Below are 16,018 nucleotides of genomic sequence, written 5' to 3' on the forward strand. Positions count from 1 at the left end.
TCCCGCAGCTGCAGAACCAGCGGCAGGAATCTGCGCTCAGCGGGCTCCCTGGTTGCCACGGTTACGGAGATACCACGCCAGAGCTCTGCTGCAGATATTTATTGAATCATCAGTTGCACCAACAACACATCGCACAGAGGAGTGGCCACAGGAGAATCAAATAAATACGCACCAGCCTTCCAGGCCTCACACCAGCAAATAGACCGGCTTCTAGCCCTGGCACAGCGCACATCGTACTCTGGACGTTTGTCCAAGGTGGGGTTCCCACATGTAAACATCAGATGGTTCCAGTGGGTGCACACCCCCACCCCCACCCCGCCCGCTGCCTGGGGCGGCAGCAGAGGCGCAGGCCAGCGCAGGAGACCAGCGTTTGGATGAGGAAGGGCGGGGCCTGAAGCAACAGTAGACTGGGGAATGGGATTAATTGCTTCATGAGGCAAAACTGGGTCTGTCTTGAAACTGTCATGCTCCCCCCAAGCCCAGAAAACAAGGAAAGCAGAGAGAACATTCGCCAAGTCCCAGGAGCACAAGATCAATGCTCTAATCAGGTTATCGCCAGACTGAAGCCAAGAGCGATTCAGCTAACAGCACTCTGGGGGGAGGGTCGATCCGCCTGACGTCCTGGGCAGGGGCGGGGCGGGGTGCTCCCAGGTTGGGGAGGGAGGGGCCGGCCGGCGCTTCCACCCCACAAAGTAAAAGGGGAACCACAGCGGCAGCTTTTGTTGCGGGAGGGAGAAGGCTTGAGCCCTCAGCGTTGGGGAGCCTGCCCGGGGTGAGGCTGAGAGCCTGCCTCTCTGGGGGCCAGTGGGGTCCCGGCTCGTGAGGGGGCACAAAGTGTCCCCGAGCCCAGAGCAGCCTCGCCCTGGCTGGCTCCATCTTCTCAGCGTCCAAGGGCGGGTCGCTGCGATCCTGAGACTCCCACAATGAGGCTAAGATGGGAGGGGGGGAACGCCACATGCAGGGCTGCAGGCCAGGCCCGCTCCTCTCCGGGGACCCTGCTCCGAGCCTACATACTTGACACATCATCTCACTTGCTGAGCTGCCAAGGACCTGTGTGACCCAGCCCAAGGCCGGCAGCCTCCTGTCTGCACTTGGGGTTGCGGGAGCCCGTGCAAGGCCCTGAGCCCTGCCCGGGCCTCTCCTCTCCTTCAGGGACCACCAGCACCCACCACCAAGCTCGGACCCACGACTGCTCCTCCTGAGGGGTGACAGAGACACTGACGGGGCTGCAAGGGTGGGAGGGCGGGGAGGGGAGAGGGCGCCGTGGCCGGTGCAGCCCCTCCCTCCGGGAGCCCCTGCGTGATGGGGGCGGGGGCGCCTCACTGGGAGGAGCTGGGGCTGTCGCCCTCCGTCAGTGTCTTGAAGTCCATGGACAGCGCCCGCTCCTCCTCCTGGGCTGGCCGTCGCCAGTCGCTGCGCGTCAGGGCGTAGAGCACGGCCAGGCCGAAGGCCACCAGCAGCAGGCCCAGCACGTTGCCCAGGACACCCTCGGGCTCGAAGGTGCTGTACTCGGTCCTGCAGGATTAGGGGGGAGGGCACAGACCCAGGTCACCCCCCGGGCCAAATGCCAGCACACGTGTGCAGAGAGGCTCAGCGGGCAGCCCCCCCCCAGGCCCTGGCGGCCAGGGACACTCACCCCAGCTTGAACAGCAGCGCCTCCTTCAGGCCCAGCAGGGCGGTGCCCACCGTGAGCAGGAAGATGGTGGCCCCGAAAAAGATGTGCTGAGACCGGTAGCGACTCCGCAGCGAGAAGGAGGCTCCGGGGAACAGGAAGAAGCTAAAGCCCACGAGCCACTGGGGGAAGAACCAGGCAGTGGCACTGGGCATCCCCGGGTCCCTCCACTGGAGGCCTGGGAGCACGAGCGGGCCCTGAAGGCCAAGCCACAGGCCCACATGCACAGCCCGCAGGGTCCAGGGCGCCCCATGCTTCTCCCCGGCCTCAGCATGGCGGTGCCCCACCCTTGGGCGCTCGGGGGTCCTGTCAGTGGCTGAGGGGACTCACCTGCACAAAGTAGAGCACGAAGACCAGGAGGCCGCACCAGCTGTGCAGGCTGTACAGGTCGGGGTAGCCCTTCTTCCGGTGGTAGTCAAACACCGCCACCAGCCCTGGCCCAGACAGGGGTCTGTGAGCACACGTAGGAGGGGCTGGGGACCCTGCCTGGGATGCCCGGGAGGGGTCGGGCGGTGGGGGTGCGCAGAGTGGCTGTCAGCGGACAGGGTGGGGGAAGGGGCCATGCCAGGAACTCACCCACCAGGGCGATGACGAAGGCTAAGACGTGCAGCAGCCCGTGCAGAACTTTGGTTGTGCGTTTGGTCTCATTCCTGAAGACCCGGTACACCAGCAGGGCTGAGAGGTGGGGAAGGGGGGCACCAGTGAACCCCGGCCTCCGCCCCAGGCCCTGGCTGCAGAGGTGGCAGGGGCAAGGCGCCAGCACAGAAAAGACGAGTTCCCATGGGAGGTTCCAGGGGCCGGGCTGGGAGCTGGGCGGCCTCCCCCGGGTCCCCCCAACACACCCCCCCACCATTGGCAGGAGCCCCAGCTGCTCCGGGCTCACTGCACGGGGCCCCTGAAGCGCCTGGGTGGTCCTGTCACCAGTCCGACTTTGAGGATCAGTCTCCCTGGGCGGAAGCCCCCCAGATCTCACAGCAGAACCTCATGTCAGCCTGCAGGCTTGGGGGGCTGTTGAGAGATTCTGCTCCCAACAGCCCTGCCTGGGGAGGCAGCACCCAGGACCAGCTCCAGGCAGAGGGGCCCGGGCACGGCCTGGCTCCAGCCCAGAGAAAGGGGCCCAGGGCTGCCGACCCTATGCTCCCCACTGCGCACACATTCACACGCACTCCTACACACACTGGCGCCCCCTCTTACACACTTGTGCACTCGCACACATGCCCTGACACACTCACATACTCAGACATTTTTGTATACACTTGCACACATACTACTCACACACATGCTTACACTTATACACACATGCACACACATGCACGACTCACGCAGAGAAACACCCATGCTCACATACACTTGCTCACACATACTCATGCATACAATGCTCAACACTCACGGTACACGCACCCATGCTCACACGTGCACACCCAGTCTCTCTCTCTGTCTGTCTGTCTGTCTGTCTGTCTGTCTGTCTGTCTCTCTCTCTCTCTCTCTCTCTCACACACACACACACACACACACACACACACTCACACCGATCCAGAGCACTGCCTGGAGCCAGTCTCAGTGGCACTCCACCCTCAGGAGCAAGAGCTGGGAAGCCGGAGGCCACTGCAGGGCCCCTGGCTACATGGCCTGTCCCTAGGCCCTTGACTAGCTTCCTTCTCAGGACTTTCTAGAATCTTCCATCGTCTAAGGGTGGGCCACAGGTCCCTGCACACCACCTCACCGTCGCCCTGCAGGAACACGAGCCCAATGACCATGCAGAGCGGGTGCACGTTGAACTGCAGGGAACTCGCCCAGGCGATGCCGCCGCGGTACAGGCCCAGCCAGGCGCCGGTGGTGGCCACCACGGTCAGGCCCAGCAGCTGGGAGAAGGCCACGAAGTAGGGCAGCGCTCCAGGGACAGGGGCCATGCTGGCTTGGCTCTCCATGCTGTGGGAGAGACAGAGACACGGGGCTCAGTGAGCACCCCGCAGGGCGCTGGCACCACTGGCAGTACCCAGGACCAGAGCCCAGGAGTGGGCACAGGCTGTGCAAGGGGCAGGGGTGCCCGGACCCCTGCATCTTCCGGGGGCCTCCCTGAGCTGGGCCTCCAGGTGATCCATAGAGAACAGAGGGGGAGGAGTGGGGGGCTGCCACGTAGAACCCCCTGGTTCTGAGCTTGAAGCAGAGACAAAGAGTGGGGGGGGGACCACGCCAGTCAGCGCCCCCCATCACCCCGCGGTGCCTGGCAGGACCAGGCCCCCCAACTCTCTTGCTCTGCAGGCGTCTGCTAAGACGCCAGGGTGAGGGGTCCCCATGTCCCTCCAGGAGAAGCACCCGTGACCCCAAATGGGGCAGGTTCCCTGCCTCCCAGCCACCCCCCGAGGGGATGGGGCCACAAGAAAAGGGGCGCTGAGGAGGCCGGGGCACGCCTGCAATGTGCTGGTTCTCCACCCCCCCAGGGAGAGCACCTCCCCCCTCCCCCCACCAGGTCACGATTTCCACGGGGCTGCCCGCCCCCATCTCCGGCACTCTCCCCGCTGGCGCCCCGCACTGTAAAGCAGGGAGTGAGCCGTCAGCGTGCCACAGACACAGAGAAACGGGCAAGGAGACAGCAACTCGCACGCCAGCGCCCGCTCGGACCCGCTCTCAGCTGACAGCCTCCTCCTCAGGGTCTGCCCTTTGGTTCTGTTCTGCAGCTCCAGGGACCTCAGACCCGCAGGTCCGAGCCAGAAACACCCCCACGGCAGGCAGGAAGTTTCCAGAAGCCGTATTTCTTGCCATCTGTCACTTCTCTGGAGGCACCAACATTGTCCCCCTCCCACCCCCAGGTTCAAACCCCACCGCTAATGGACACGCTCCAAGCCCCGTACACGCCACACACATAGCCGCCACTGCCCCTGAGCCCCCGCCACCTTCGTGCTGCGTCCCCTTCTGTCCTCTCCAGCCTCCTGAGTGACTTGTGACAGGGACAGCGCCATCCATCCCCTCGGAGACGCCCACGCTGTCCTATACGCCCTCTCCCCCCCTCTATCATGCAGCTCCCGGGACACCCCCCACCCACCTGCTCTGGGACCAAGACGTCCGTCCCCTGCGCCCCCAGGCCTGAGCCCACTCACCCGCGTGTGCGCGCCTCCACCTGTGGCCTCCAGAGGCGGGGAGCCTCCTGATCTTTGTCAGGGTGCCGCGGGGATCTAGCCCCTTGCTGCTGCCCCCGACTCTCCCGGGGAACCGCTCTGAGCAGGGGCGCTGTTCCCGCTGGGGCCTGGCCGCCCCCTTATTAGATTCTTTCCTGGGGAGCCTGCGGCAAGAGCAGAATCTGATTAGCTCATCAGAAGCACGGAGGGAGGTCACGTGGCCACGGGTCTGGGGACCGTCAGGGACAGCGTGGGGACGGGGCTGCGGCGGGGACTGTCCTCCCACTCTGCTCCTCCTCCCAGTGGGACTGGCAGAGGGGCTGGGTTCACACTGGCGGGGGGGGCGGGGGGAACAGGTGTCCCCCAAAGGACCTGATGCTTTCTGGGAGGTCCAGGGTGGGCCTCACCCAGTGTCGGTCACGTAGTACTGGGGGTAACGTGGGCAGAGGCCCACAGAGCAACGGGCCAGAAAGAGAGAGCAAAAGGCTGAGCACCCGCCTTGCATGGGGGCCAGGCTCCATCCCCGGAACCACCAGGAATAGCCCCCAAACTGCTCTTGAGCACTGTGGGGGGGGGAGACCCCCCCACTCACTGAGATGAATTGACGCCTAGATTGACGAATGTCTCTGGAAGCCAGCTCAGCATCCGAGAAACCTGAGGCAGACACACCCCAGGTTCCCCCCAACACGCCACACCCTCCTCCCCCCGCCCCCAGAACCTGGGAAATTCCCGAAGGGAAGCGAAGCCCTCAGGCTCCACAATGTGGACAGCGCGATTATTCTTTTTTTTTCTTTTTCTTTTTCGGTCTCACCTGGCGATGCACAAGGTTACTCCTGGCTTTGCACTCAGGAATTAATCCTGGCGGTGTTCAGGGGACCCTATGGGATGCTGGGGATTGAACCCGGGTCGGCCGCGTGCAAGGCAAACGCCCTACCCACTGTGCTATCACTCCAGCCCCTACCCTTAGATTCTAGAAAGGCCTGTGGAGGTCCGAGAATGAACAGGGATGAAGAAGGGGCTACATGGTGGGGAACCACCACGCTAGGGAGCACAGCGCCTTGCCCTGAGGGAGAGGCCAGGAAGCAGCTTGAGAATCGCCATGAGGCCCACAGGGACTGGCTCTGAGAGCTCTGGGTGCCAGGAGGGCTGGCACCCGCCTCCCTGGGGACTGTCCCATCTCCTGCTCCTGAGATACATTTTATTGTTCTGTTTTGTTTGGGGGAGGGGGTGTGGCTTGGGGCTGAGCGTGCAGTGCCTGGCTCCAGCTCCTGGGCCACCCCCCCACCCCCCAAACTCTTCCCTCGGTGGGGAGGACAGAGCACTCGACAAGGGACGCCTCATGCGGGCAGCGCTGCCCCGGGAGCCCAGAAACATGCGCCCTGGTTTCTGGGCAGTGAGAGCTGGACCCGCCCCCAACACGCAGGCACAGCGCGGTGAGTGGAGGCGAGGCCAGGGCAGGGCCAAGACGGGGGGCTCAGCTGGGGAGCCCCACGCCATCGCCAGCACATGCCGAACTCTCTCCTTTCTGCACTGACACTGGGACCAGACAGGAGGTGCCCCGCTGGGCCCAAGGAGGAAACCGGAGCTTGCTCGGAGGGGAAACCGCGGCCCACATCAGCAGCGGCAGCTCCTGTGTCCACCAGGCAGGCAGTGGGATGGACAGACGGATGGACGGACAGAGGCTGCAGCCATTCAGCTCCCCAGCAGCAGAGCAGAGCGAGACGTCCCCAGCCTCATGCCTGCAGGCCGCTGCTGGGGTGCAGCTCTCCCGCCAAGCACCCACGGGTGCCCACTGATGACCAATGGAGTGTCATCGGGGTCGCCCTGGGGCTGTTCCTAGACAATGGGGAACAGGGGCCTGGGGCACAAGAGCGTTGGGGCCATGTCCTGTGGTGTCCTGAGGGCAGGCCCTGGCCCTTCCCAATAGGAAGTCAGAGACCGAAAGGACAGAGGACCCCGAGTTCAGGAGCCTGGAGGTGTCCCCAAAGCCCCCTTCTGCCAGGCAGGCCTTGGCCCTGCCCTCAGTTGCCCTCCGAGCCCCAAAGTCCAAAGCATGAAGCCGAGACTCCACTGCAGGAAGAGTCTGACCCGTCGGAACCGGCTCTTCTCCCGGCCCATCCGGTCCAACCGCCTGTACAACCCCCATCTGTGCAGAGATGCCAAGGACCCCCGTGTGACCCCCACCCTCTCTGCTGACCAAGGCTTGGACTCCTGCTCCCTCGCTTCCCAGCCTGGCCATCCCTCTTCCTGGGCCCCCGCCCACCCCGGCCAGGGCTGGCTGTTCTCGGGCCCCCTGAAAGAACCCTGCCAGGTCCGGGGCACCTCCCCCGACAGAGTTCACACACACACACACACACACACACACACACACACACACACACCCCTGCAGTCAGGCCCCCTTAATGCAATCACACAGGCACACAAAGGCCCGCGGGGCAGAGGAGTTAGTGAAAAGGCCACCAGGATCTAATCTCATTATGGGGGCCAGACGCAGCCTGGCCACCGCCTGCCTCCTCATCCAGAGAGGGTTTTAATTCAGTTAGAGAAGATGGGTAGGGGGAGGGGGCGAGCTCTTAATGGGGAAGGGCTGTCAGAATGTCCTAGAATGAAGAGAGAGAAAAAGCCACATGAGGGCGGAGCTGTTTGGAGGGGCTCTTTCTGGCCACCCAGCCCCGCAACCCCCAGGAGGGAGCGGCAGGGAGGTGACACCCTCCCTCCCTGTCTCCATTCTGCCCAGGGAACATGCCCCCCACCACACACACACACACACACACACACACACACACACACACGTGGCTGATATTGAAATCCGGAGACAACCCAGTGTCCAACCCGTCGTCCGTAGAGGTGTGGCTGTTTTCATGACAGAGGGGCCACAGCGCAGCGGACAGTACCCAGCCCTGGGAAGGCCACTGCCCTTCTGCCCACCACTGCTCGGGAGGCCGGAATCCCCGCAGTCTGGGGTGCCCCTCTGCCATCAGCCAGGTCGGAACAGGCCCCTCCTGCCGCCCTCAGCGGTCACCCGGCCTCCCCTGCGCTGCCCGCGTCCGCGGGAGAATCCCAGGTGCCTCAGGAGGGCGGGCCGCTGTGCTTTTGTTTTGTTTTGTTCCGGGCTCCGAGAGCCAAGGAACAGGATCCAGGGGTTCTGGGTGGGAGATGGACTCAGTGAGTCAGAAAATCCTCCAAGGCTGCCAGGGCGGAGGGAACGCCAGGGGATCCAGCAGGGAGAAGGGCTGGGCGGGGTGCCAGCTCCCAAGGCAGGCCAGGGTCTCGGGCTACACTAGAGGGCCGCCCGGCAGGCCTGCCCCCACCCGGGGGGGGGCCCAGGGCCCGGCGGCGCCCAGCTGTGCACGCTCCCCAGGGCTCCCAGGGAGAAACTCAGGATCTCCCGGGGAGAAACTCCCACTGTCGGGAGAGCCGGGCGGGGCGCTCTGCGGTCCCGGCAGCTTCTGGTCCGTGTCTGCAGGACCCGCCGCGCGGGCCGGAGGGGCGCGGGCTCACCTGCCCGCACCTGGGACTTGCGGGCCGCGGCGCGCGGGGAAGGCGGGGAAGGCGGGGAGCGCGGGGCCGGCGCGGGCCGAGCACTTCGACCCCGGGCCCGGCTCGCGCAACGTGGGCCGCAGGTGCCCGGGCAGGTGCGGGCGGGCGCGGGGCCTGCGAGCCGGGCCTGTTCCGGTCCGGAAGCCGCCTGGGCCCGCGCCCCCCGCGCGTCTCCGCCCGCGCCCTGGGATGCTCCCAGCCGCCACCCCGCGCTCGGGGCGCGCCCGCCCCCACCCCGCACTCTGGGGCGCTGCCCCCCAGCCCACCCCGCGCCGGGCCCGCCGCTGCCCGGCCGCCGCGCGCCTACCTGGCCCGGCCGCTCCGCCCCGCCGCGCGCCCCCTGCCGGGCCCGGCCCCGCTCGGCCGCCCGGGGCTGCTCGGCAGGTTCCGCCGGGCCCGCGCGGCCGCGTCGCTATGGGGACCGGGCGGCGGCAGGCGCCGGGGCCGGGCCCGGGGGCCCAGACCTGGACCGGATCGGAACCTTCGAAGGCGCGGCCCGGCGCCCCGGCTTCCGGGGGGTACCTCCTAACCCGGGCGCGACGCGGGGTGGGCTGGTGGGGGGGTGGGATGCGCTGCGGGTTCGCGACCCAGGGTGCCCCCCCGCTGTCCCAGCCCCCCCGTGTGGCTTGATGACAAGGTTGGGCTCCCAGCGCGCCCCGCTGCCGCGCCCCCCGCGCTCCGCGTGACCTCGGTGCCTCCGTGTCCCCAGCTCGGGGTCTGTGCCAGGACCGATTCCCAGCCCGGGACAAACAGCCGCTGCAGGCCGGCCCCGGGGCCACGGAGGCAGAGCCGAGCCGAGCCAAGGCGGCCGCGCGTGCAGGCGGAGGCGGGAGAGAAGCCAAGGCGGGCCCCGGCCCCCTCCGCTGCGCCGTCCAGGCCCCGATCCAGGAAATGTGCGGGCAGATAAGTCCAGCTCAGGCTTCCGACACGCTCAGAACAAAAGGTCCTTTCCTGTCGGATGCCCGGCAAGGGCCCGGGGGCCACGAGGGCCACGGGCTAACCCTGCTGGGGCTCAGGGACGCCCCTGCCCAGCCTGTCCCTGGGCCCCAGCCGTGCCCTTGCGTCGGGCCGCGTGAAGCTCGAGCGGTCTGAGCTCGGCGCTGGCCAAGGGGACCCTTGGGGAAGATCCATGCCCCTAGCCTAGAGACAATGGTGGGTGCTACGGGCCGGCCCCTCAGAGTGACGGGGTTCGAGCGCTCTGAAGGCAGGGGAATATTTGCAGGTGGAGGGAGTTGGTAGAAGCGACCTGGGGCACCAAGTAGAGATTTAGGGTCCCCGCCTGAGGGGTTTTCAGGGCCTTTTTCTTTTTTTTTTTTTTTTTTTTTTTTTTTTTTTGCTTTTTGGGTCACACCCGGCGATGCACAGGGCTCACTCCTGGCTCATGCACTCAGGAATCACCCCTGGCGGTGCTCAGGAGACCATATGGGATGCTGGGATTCGAACCTGGGTCGGCTGCGTGCAAGGCAAACGCCCTACCCACTGTGCTATCACTCCAGCCCCTCAGGGCCTTTTTCTGAGAAACCAGGGTGCTGGGGGTTGTTCTGTCTCCACGGGCACCACAGGCCTGGTTCCAGCTATCAGGATGGGGGCAGGGCCTAGAGCCTTTGAGGCCACAGACCCCTGCGCAGGGCTTGGCTACATTGTCCCTTCTTGGGTTTTTTGTTTTGTTTTGTTTTGTTTTTTGGCTTTTTGGGTCACACCTGGCGATGCACAGGGGTCACTCCTGGCTCTGCACTCAGGAATTACTCCTGGCGGTGCTCAGGGGACCATATGGGATGCTGGGAATCGAACTCGGGTCCGCCGCGTGCAAGGCAAATGCCCTACCCGCTGTGCTATCGCTCCAGCCCCCATTGTTGCCCCTTCTTGGGACCCCAGAGGTCACCCAGGTCATAGCTATCCCTCCTCTCCCCTCCCTCACTCCCAGGCACCTTCCCTCGGATAGACCCCTAAGTTCCCATCCACCTCCCCTGGGGGACATTCCTCCCCACCATCACAGGGACATCTTCTCAAAGACCTTTCACAGCCACCAGGTCCAGTAGCCTGGAGCGGGGGTGCAGGACGGGGCGGAAACCCACCCTCGCCCCAAAGAGAGCTAGTGGTTCCAAGGCTCAATCTGGGCTTTTTTTTTCTTTTTTGGGTCACACCTGGAGATGCTCAGGGGTTACTCCTGGCTCTGCACTCAGGAATTACTCCTGGCGGTGCTCAGGGGACCATATGGGATGCTGGGAATCGAACCCGGTCGGCCTCGTGCAAGGCAAACGTCCTCCCCGCTGTGCTATCGCTCCAGCCCTGAGCACTGAAAGCGCAGGAAGCCATGACAGAGAGCAGATGGTCCTTCAGAAAGAAGCCCCTAGTCCCCCAGACCCTGACTAACCCCGGCCAGGGCCCAAGAGTTATCGAGAAGGGCAACAATCTCTTCATTTGGAATTGATTGTAAAGCTTGTCCTAAGTAGGGCCTAAGGTCATGGGAACGTACTCACCTTGGGTCTGTTGTTTAGCTGAGAGCCAACCCTGCCCCCACCTCCCTGTTTTCCCTGGCACCTCCCCTGGCTGGGTGTGGAGGAAGCAGGAGAGGGGCCTGGCTCGCTGAACCCCCGCCCCCCTGCCTGAGCTGGCCTCCTGGGTGGCTCCTGTCTCCAGAATCCACGACCCCGAGCCTTCCTGCCGCCGGACCATGTGGTAGTGTCTGAGAGTGACAGGCCCGAGTGGAGACTTGGGGCGGGGAGAGGGGTGGTCAGGACAGAGACTGCAGCGTGCCCCTGTCCACTCCTCTGACCTCCTGCCCTGTGTTCTAGAACTTGGGCCATGCATAGAAAAGCTCCTTTATGGGGCTGGAGCAGTAGCACAGCGGGGAGGGCGTTTGCCTTGCATGTGGCTGACCCAGGTTCAATTCCCAGCCCAGCATCCCATAGGGTCTCCTGAGCATCACCAGGAGGGGTGATTCCTGAGTGCAGAGCGGAGTAACCCCTGTGCATCACCGGGTGTGACCCAAAAAGAAAAAAAAAAGGAAAGAAAAGCTCCTTTACCCAGACGGGAGGCTCGGCGGCTGCTGGGCTGTGGCTGTAGGACAAGCAGTACAAGCAGTACAATGACTCTGGGACAAGGGCAAGACCGTTGCTGGAGGTGTGTGTGGAACCCAGACACCCCCGTCTCCTGGGCCACCTCCTGTCCAGGAGGGTGACAGGAGGCACAGGTGGCGGGAGCTGAGCCCACTGGGGCCTCATGAGGGGACCTGGGAAGTCACTGCCTGCCCTTGAAAAGAAAACTAGAATGAGAAAGGACTGTCCCCACAGCACAGCTGTAGCCTCATGGGCCACCGAGAGCCGCAGTAGCGGCCGCAAAGAAGAGACAGGTCACAGAGCCTCCAGCCGCTCAGAGTGGCACCTCCCCAGTGGGAAGAGATTGGGCAGAGGCTTCGTGACGGACTGTGGGCCCAGGGCCACCTTCCTAGTCTGGGAAAGCAAGACTCAGACAGGAGCTGGATGTCACATGGCTGCTTGGCGCCTATATTGCAAACTATAACACCCAAAAGGAGAGAGAGAGTAAGGGGGGAATGTGTCTGTCACAAAGGCTGGGAGTGGGGGAGGGGCCGAGGTGGCAGGAGGGACATTGGGAACATTGGTGGTGGTGGAGAAAGGGCACTGGTGGAGGGATGGTACTCGAACATTGAACATTGTTTGATTGAAATGTAATCACGAAAATTTTTAAGTCTAACTGCATCTCAGGGTGATTAACTAATTTTTTTTTTTTAAAAAAAAGAGCGTGCTGTCAGTTAGCAATGCCGGTTCAGCTCTGCTGGCGCGGGCACGTGGGGCACTGCGGAGGGGAGCAGCGGGGAGGCACTCCCACGACAGGTGTCCCGGGGGCGGAGTCAGGAGGCAGCCTGCTTGCCGACCCTCCTTATTGGGCGCCGACCTGAGCCCGCCCCCGCCCAGGCTCATGAGCGACAGCCTTCAGAGCCGGGCGCGGCCTGTTTCCTGGAACTAGAGTGAAGCAGAGGAGGCAGAGGGGGTCGTGACCAACAGTCATGTGCACAGGGGGATTGTTCCAAGACCCCGGCGGGAGCCCAAAACTCTGACAAGGACAGCGCCTGCGTGTCATATACACACCTGGAATCCGCTTTATCAGAGCTTTCTGCAGTTTCGCCCCGTTTCTTCCTCTGTTCCAAGCTTAGGGACTCCCTGAGGTTAGGAAACACTGATACCGATGGTCCCGAGCTCAGACTCCCAGTTCGGAGGCTGTGGCCGCATGTCCCGGGAGAAGGTACCACCGTGTACTGTTGTGGCCCAAGTGGAACCTTAGACGCTTTCACATTGAGAAGGCCCCAGACCCCCAGGACAGGACCAGCTAGTGGAGACGGCGCAGTGGAACCCTCTCGACCTCTAGCCGGCTCTTTCTCGCCATCCCAGGACACCCCCCTGATGTTTCTGCACCATATTCTGTCCCCGTGATCTGTGTTCACTGTACGTCCCCCGGTGGCGCATGCGCGCTGCTCTCCCCCCTACGTGCGGGAACAAGCCATTCGGTCACCCTCATCCGGGCAGACCCCAGGCCTGTCTGACGCTGTCCTCCTGCCCGCCACGTGGCCTGCTGTACTCAGCGCGGTAAAGTCCCTCTTTTCTACTCGGGATGCCCGGGCCTCTCTTGGAACAAGTTTAATTTGGAAATTCGGCACGGTAAGAGTAACAACAACTAATGAAACAAGAACAGTGCTAGTGACTGACCGTTGTATGGGCTTCGTCTCTCCCATCTGCCACGTAAAATATTCCCAGGCCACAGTTAACCAGGAATAACTGAACGAGCAGGAAGCAAAGGAGCCTGCAAACACACACACACACACACACACACACACACACACACACACACGCAGATACGTACAAATGTGCACACATGGACATGCTTAGGTGTAAATGTGTGCACACATACATGACACATGCACACACATGACTGCGCAGAAACCCATCGGCATGCAGCAGTAGGTGTGAAAAAGATAAGAAAGCAGGATGGGGGGAGGGGAGCCGGGGGCAGGAGCCGAGCGGAGATGCGGGCTGCCAGCCAGGGCAGGACCTGGGGAAGGGAGGCCAAGGTCCCTGCAGGAATGTGCTGGGCCTTTCTCTCCGCCCTGCCCCCGGCCATTCCTCTTCCCTGCCTGCCTCGGAGCAGAGATAGGAGAGCAGGAATGTAAACAGGTCACTGGAGAGGGCAGAGGTTGGAGGGCTGAGAAGCAGACCTAGGACCCCACCGGGCATTCCTGGAACTTTCTTCAAGAGTGACCCTTGGCCTGGAACCCCAGTAGTCCTTCCGCCCTGGGGAAGCAGAACTCCAGAAGGACACTGCCCAGGCTGCCCAGGGCTGGTGGTACTCAGAGGTCAGTTCCAGGGTCACGTGCACCCTTCAGAAAGGGATTCTCGAAGCCCCACTCTGGGCCACCTCTACCACGCCCCCTTTCCTCCTGCTCCGTCATCTGCGCACCTGGAAATCTGCAGGTGCAAATGCTCTCGGCCCGGTGCGAAGAAGGAAAGACCCAGCAGAGCCAGGGCTGAGGTGCAGCGAGCAGAGCGGAGGCCTGCGGGCCGTCTCTGATCGGGGAGAGGGGAAGGTAGAGTACAGATAGGATGGCGGGTGACCAGCCCCTTCCGCACCAGACACCAAGTCAAGGGATGCTGCCCTCTGCTCACAGCCTGTCCGGGCTTGGAGTTCTCCTCCTGGCTCCGAAAGCCATTCCAGCTCCCCCCCTACCGCCCTGAGCCAAGTCGTCTGGGGCCAGGAAGGATGGGGTGGCCACGCAGAGCCCAGAGTGCCTGGCAGCCAAGGCCTGACTGCAGAGTGTCCCAGGGGACGTGGCCTGAACCAGGTGAGGGAGAAAGGGGACATTCCTGTGCGCCGTCAGCAGGGCTGAGCGCTGACTCAGGTGGCGCTGCCTCTCCTCACCTGGCACCAGGCCCCCTGAGGCTGGAAGAGCAGGTGAACTTAGCCCGATGCTCCATCCAGCCACGGACTCTGAGACCCGAGAACCGCACCCTCCGCTGCCCGTCCCCGCTCTGGGCCTCATCCTTGGGTCTCCCCTGCCTGCCATAGGCCGTCTCGGCCGGGGGCTGGCTTCCGGAACACAGCAGACGCTGCGCTGTTCTGCTCTGTCTGTCTGGGGGTTTGGTGGTGCTGGGACCCTACTCCTGCGGTAGGGGTCACTCCTGGCAGTGCTCAGGGCTTCCGGCGGTGCTAGAGTGGAACCTGCATGCACAGCCTGAGCTCGGCCCCCTTTGGTCACTGCTGGCCCTGCTCTGCTTTCCCACCATCTGGGACTCACATGTTCCAGCTCAGTGTGCCGGCCCCTTGGCACTCACTCTGGGGGTCCCCCAGTGTTGGCCAGGAGATGGCACTCCGGGTTCAGGGCTGCTGGGAGGTTTCAGTGGGTGCTTGATATCGCACCCCCCTCTACTGCAGCGTCATGGGCGTCACGGGGAGGGACTTCAAAAGCCCCCCCCAAACCCCCCACACCACCCTGTTCTTCTCCTCTGTGACCTCATCTCACAGATCAGGGACCTTGGACTGCTTTTAGTGACTCAGCTCCTCCCCAGGTCAAGGCCCCACAGGGGCCCCGTCCCTGTGAAACAGCTCCCGAACCCTCGTGCATGGCCCCAGCCTGCCCCAAAGACACCTCGCCACCCAGGGCCAGGCACCTCAGTGAGCCCCTCCCTGCTGAGGTTTCCCCGGGACCCCTGGGGCTGCTCCCCAGAAAGCCCAGCTGCCTCCACTGTCAGCTGTGTCCCAAGTTTGCCAAGACTGACGGTCTCCCCTCTGTCTCTCCTCCTCTGCCCCTCGATCCTCACCCAGCCTCACTGGGCAGGAGGCGTCTGCGTCCAGCCACCAAGGGCAACCGCCTCTGTCTCTCTGCGAGGGGTCCCCTGAGAGCTGCAGGAAAGGCCCCGTGGTGGGCCGGAGTGATAGTACAACAGGTTGGGCATTTGCCTTGCAAGAGTCCAACCCGGATTCAACCCCCGGCATCCCTTACGGTCCCCCAGCACTGCCAGGAGTGATCCCTGAGTGCACGATCAGGAGGAACCCCTGAGCATCGCTGGGCGTGGTCCCAAAATGGGGGGGGGAACCCAAAATTTAAAAAAAGGGCCCCGGGGCTGGAGCGATAGTACAGCGGGTAGGGAGTTTGTCTTGCATGTGGCTGACCTGGGTTCGATTCCCAGCATCCCATATGGTCCCCCGAGCATCACCAGGAGTAATTCCTGAGTGCAGAGCCAGGAATAACCCCTGAGCATCTCTGGGTGTGACCCAAAAAGAAAAATAAAAAAGAAATAAAGCTTAAATAAATAAATAAATAAGTCAAAATAAATTTTCAAAAAGGGCCCCATGGGCACTGAAAACTGGAAGCAGTTTCTCCCCAGAACCACTGGGGGTCTGTCATCTCCCACATGGGCTGTTGACTAAGGGGGCCTGAGAGCCCACAGACCCTGCTCCACACTGCAGACTGGATCCCTCTCGGCCCCACCTCTGGGCGGGCGCACCCCTTGCCCCCCACCGCAGGCCCCCTCCACCCTGGGCCGTGCACCCCTCACAGCCCCCTCGCTCTGCGCCACATGCTCCAGTCCCTCCCTGCCTGCCCATCCATCCTGCAGGCTGACCTGAGGTCCCCGGCTTCCCGACGAGGAAGATCACTGGGGGGTGACATCCAGCTTCC

The 16,018-nt window shown here is 63.4% G+C and overlaps 1 protein-coding gene across 4 annotated transcripts; it reads right to left on the bottom strand.

The window, feature by feature from the left end:
- Window positions 1-84: 84 nt before the first annotated feature.
- Window positions 85-9,123, bottom strand: LOC101548788 (transmembrane ascorbate-dependent reductase CYB561). Of its 4 annotated transcripts, none has more exons than XM_055133557.1 (7): window positions 9,016-9,123; window positions 4,785-4,952; window positions 3,396-3,601; window positions 2,249-2,347; window positions 2,003-2,106; window positions 1,637-1,794; window positions 85-1,515 (listed from the first exon to the last, which is right to left on the bottom strand). In XM_055133557.1, exons 3-7 carry the CDS (start codon window positions 3,598-3,600, stop codon window positions 1,320-1,322), a joined length of 762 nt encoding a protein of 253 aa, XP_054989532.1. In that variant the 5' UTR covers window position 3,601; window positions 4,785-4,952; window positions 9,016-9,123; the 3' UTR covers window positions 85-1,319. The 4 variants fall into 4 exon arrangements, with proteins under 4 accessions (XP_054989532.1, XP_054989530.1, XP_054989531.1 ...); XM_055133555.1 differs by having other exon boundaries at window positions 4,771-4,952; window positions 9,016-9,121; XM_055133556.1 differs by lacking the exon at window positions 9,016-9,123 and adding an exon at window positions 8,636-8,957.
- Window positions 9,124-16,018: the final 6,895 nt, after the last annotated feature.

This window comes from Sorex araneus, chromosome 3 (genome assembly GCF_027595985.1).
Source record: "Sorex araneus isolate mSorAra2 chromosome 3, mSorAra2.pri, whole genome shotgun sequence".
NCBI classification, from domain to species: Eukaryota; Metazoa; Chordata; class Mammalia; order Eulipotyphla; family Soricidae; genus Sorex; species Sorex araneus.

Coding starts and splice junctions, on each gene's coding strand:
- LOC101548788 (XM_055133557.1), bottom strand. CDS start 3,600: ATGGAGAGCCAAGCCAGCATGGCCCCTGTCCCTGGAGCGCTGCCCTAC. Junction 2,348..3,395: donor CGTGTTCCTGCAGGGCGACG/GTGAGGTGGTGT, acceptor CCCACCTCTCAG/CCCTGCTGGTGTACCGGGTC. Junction 2,107..2,248: donor CTTCGTCATCGCCCTGGTGG/GTGAGTTCCTGG, acceptor TGTCTGGGCCAG/GGCTGGTGGCGGTGTTTGAC.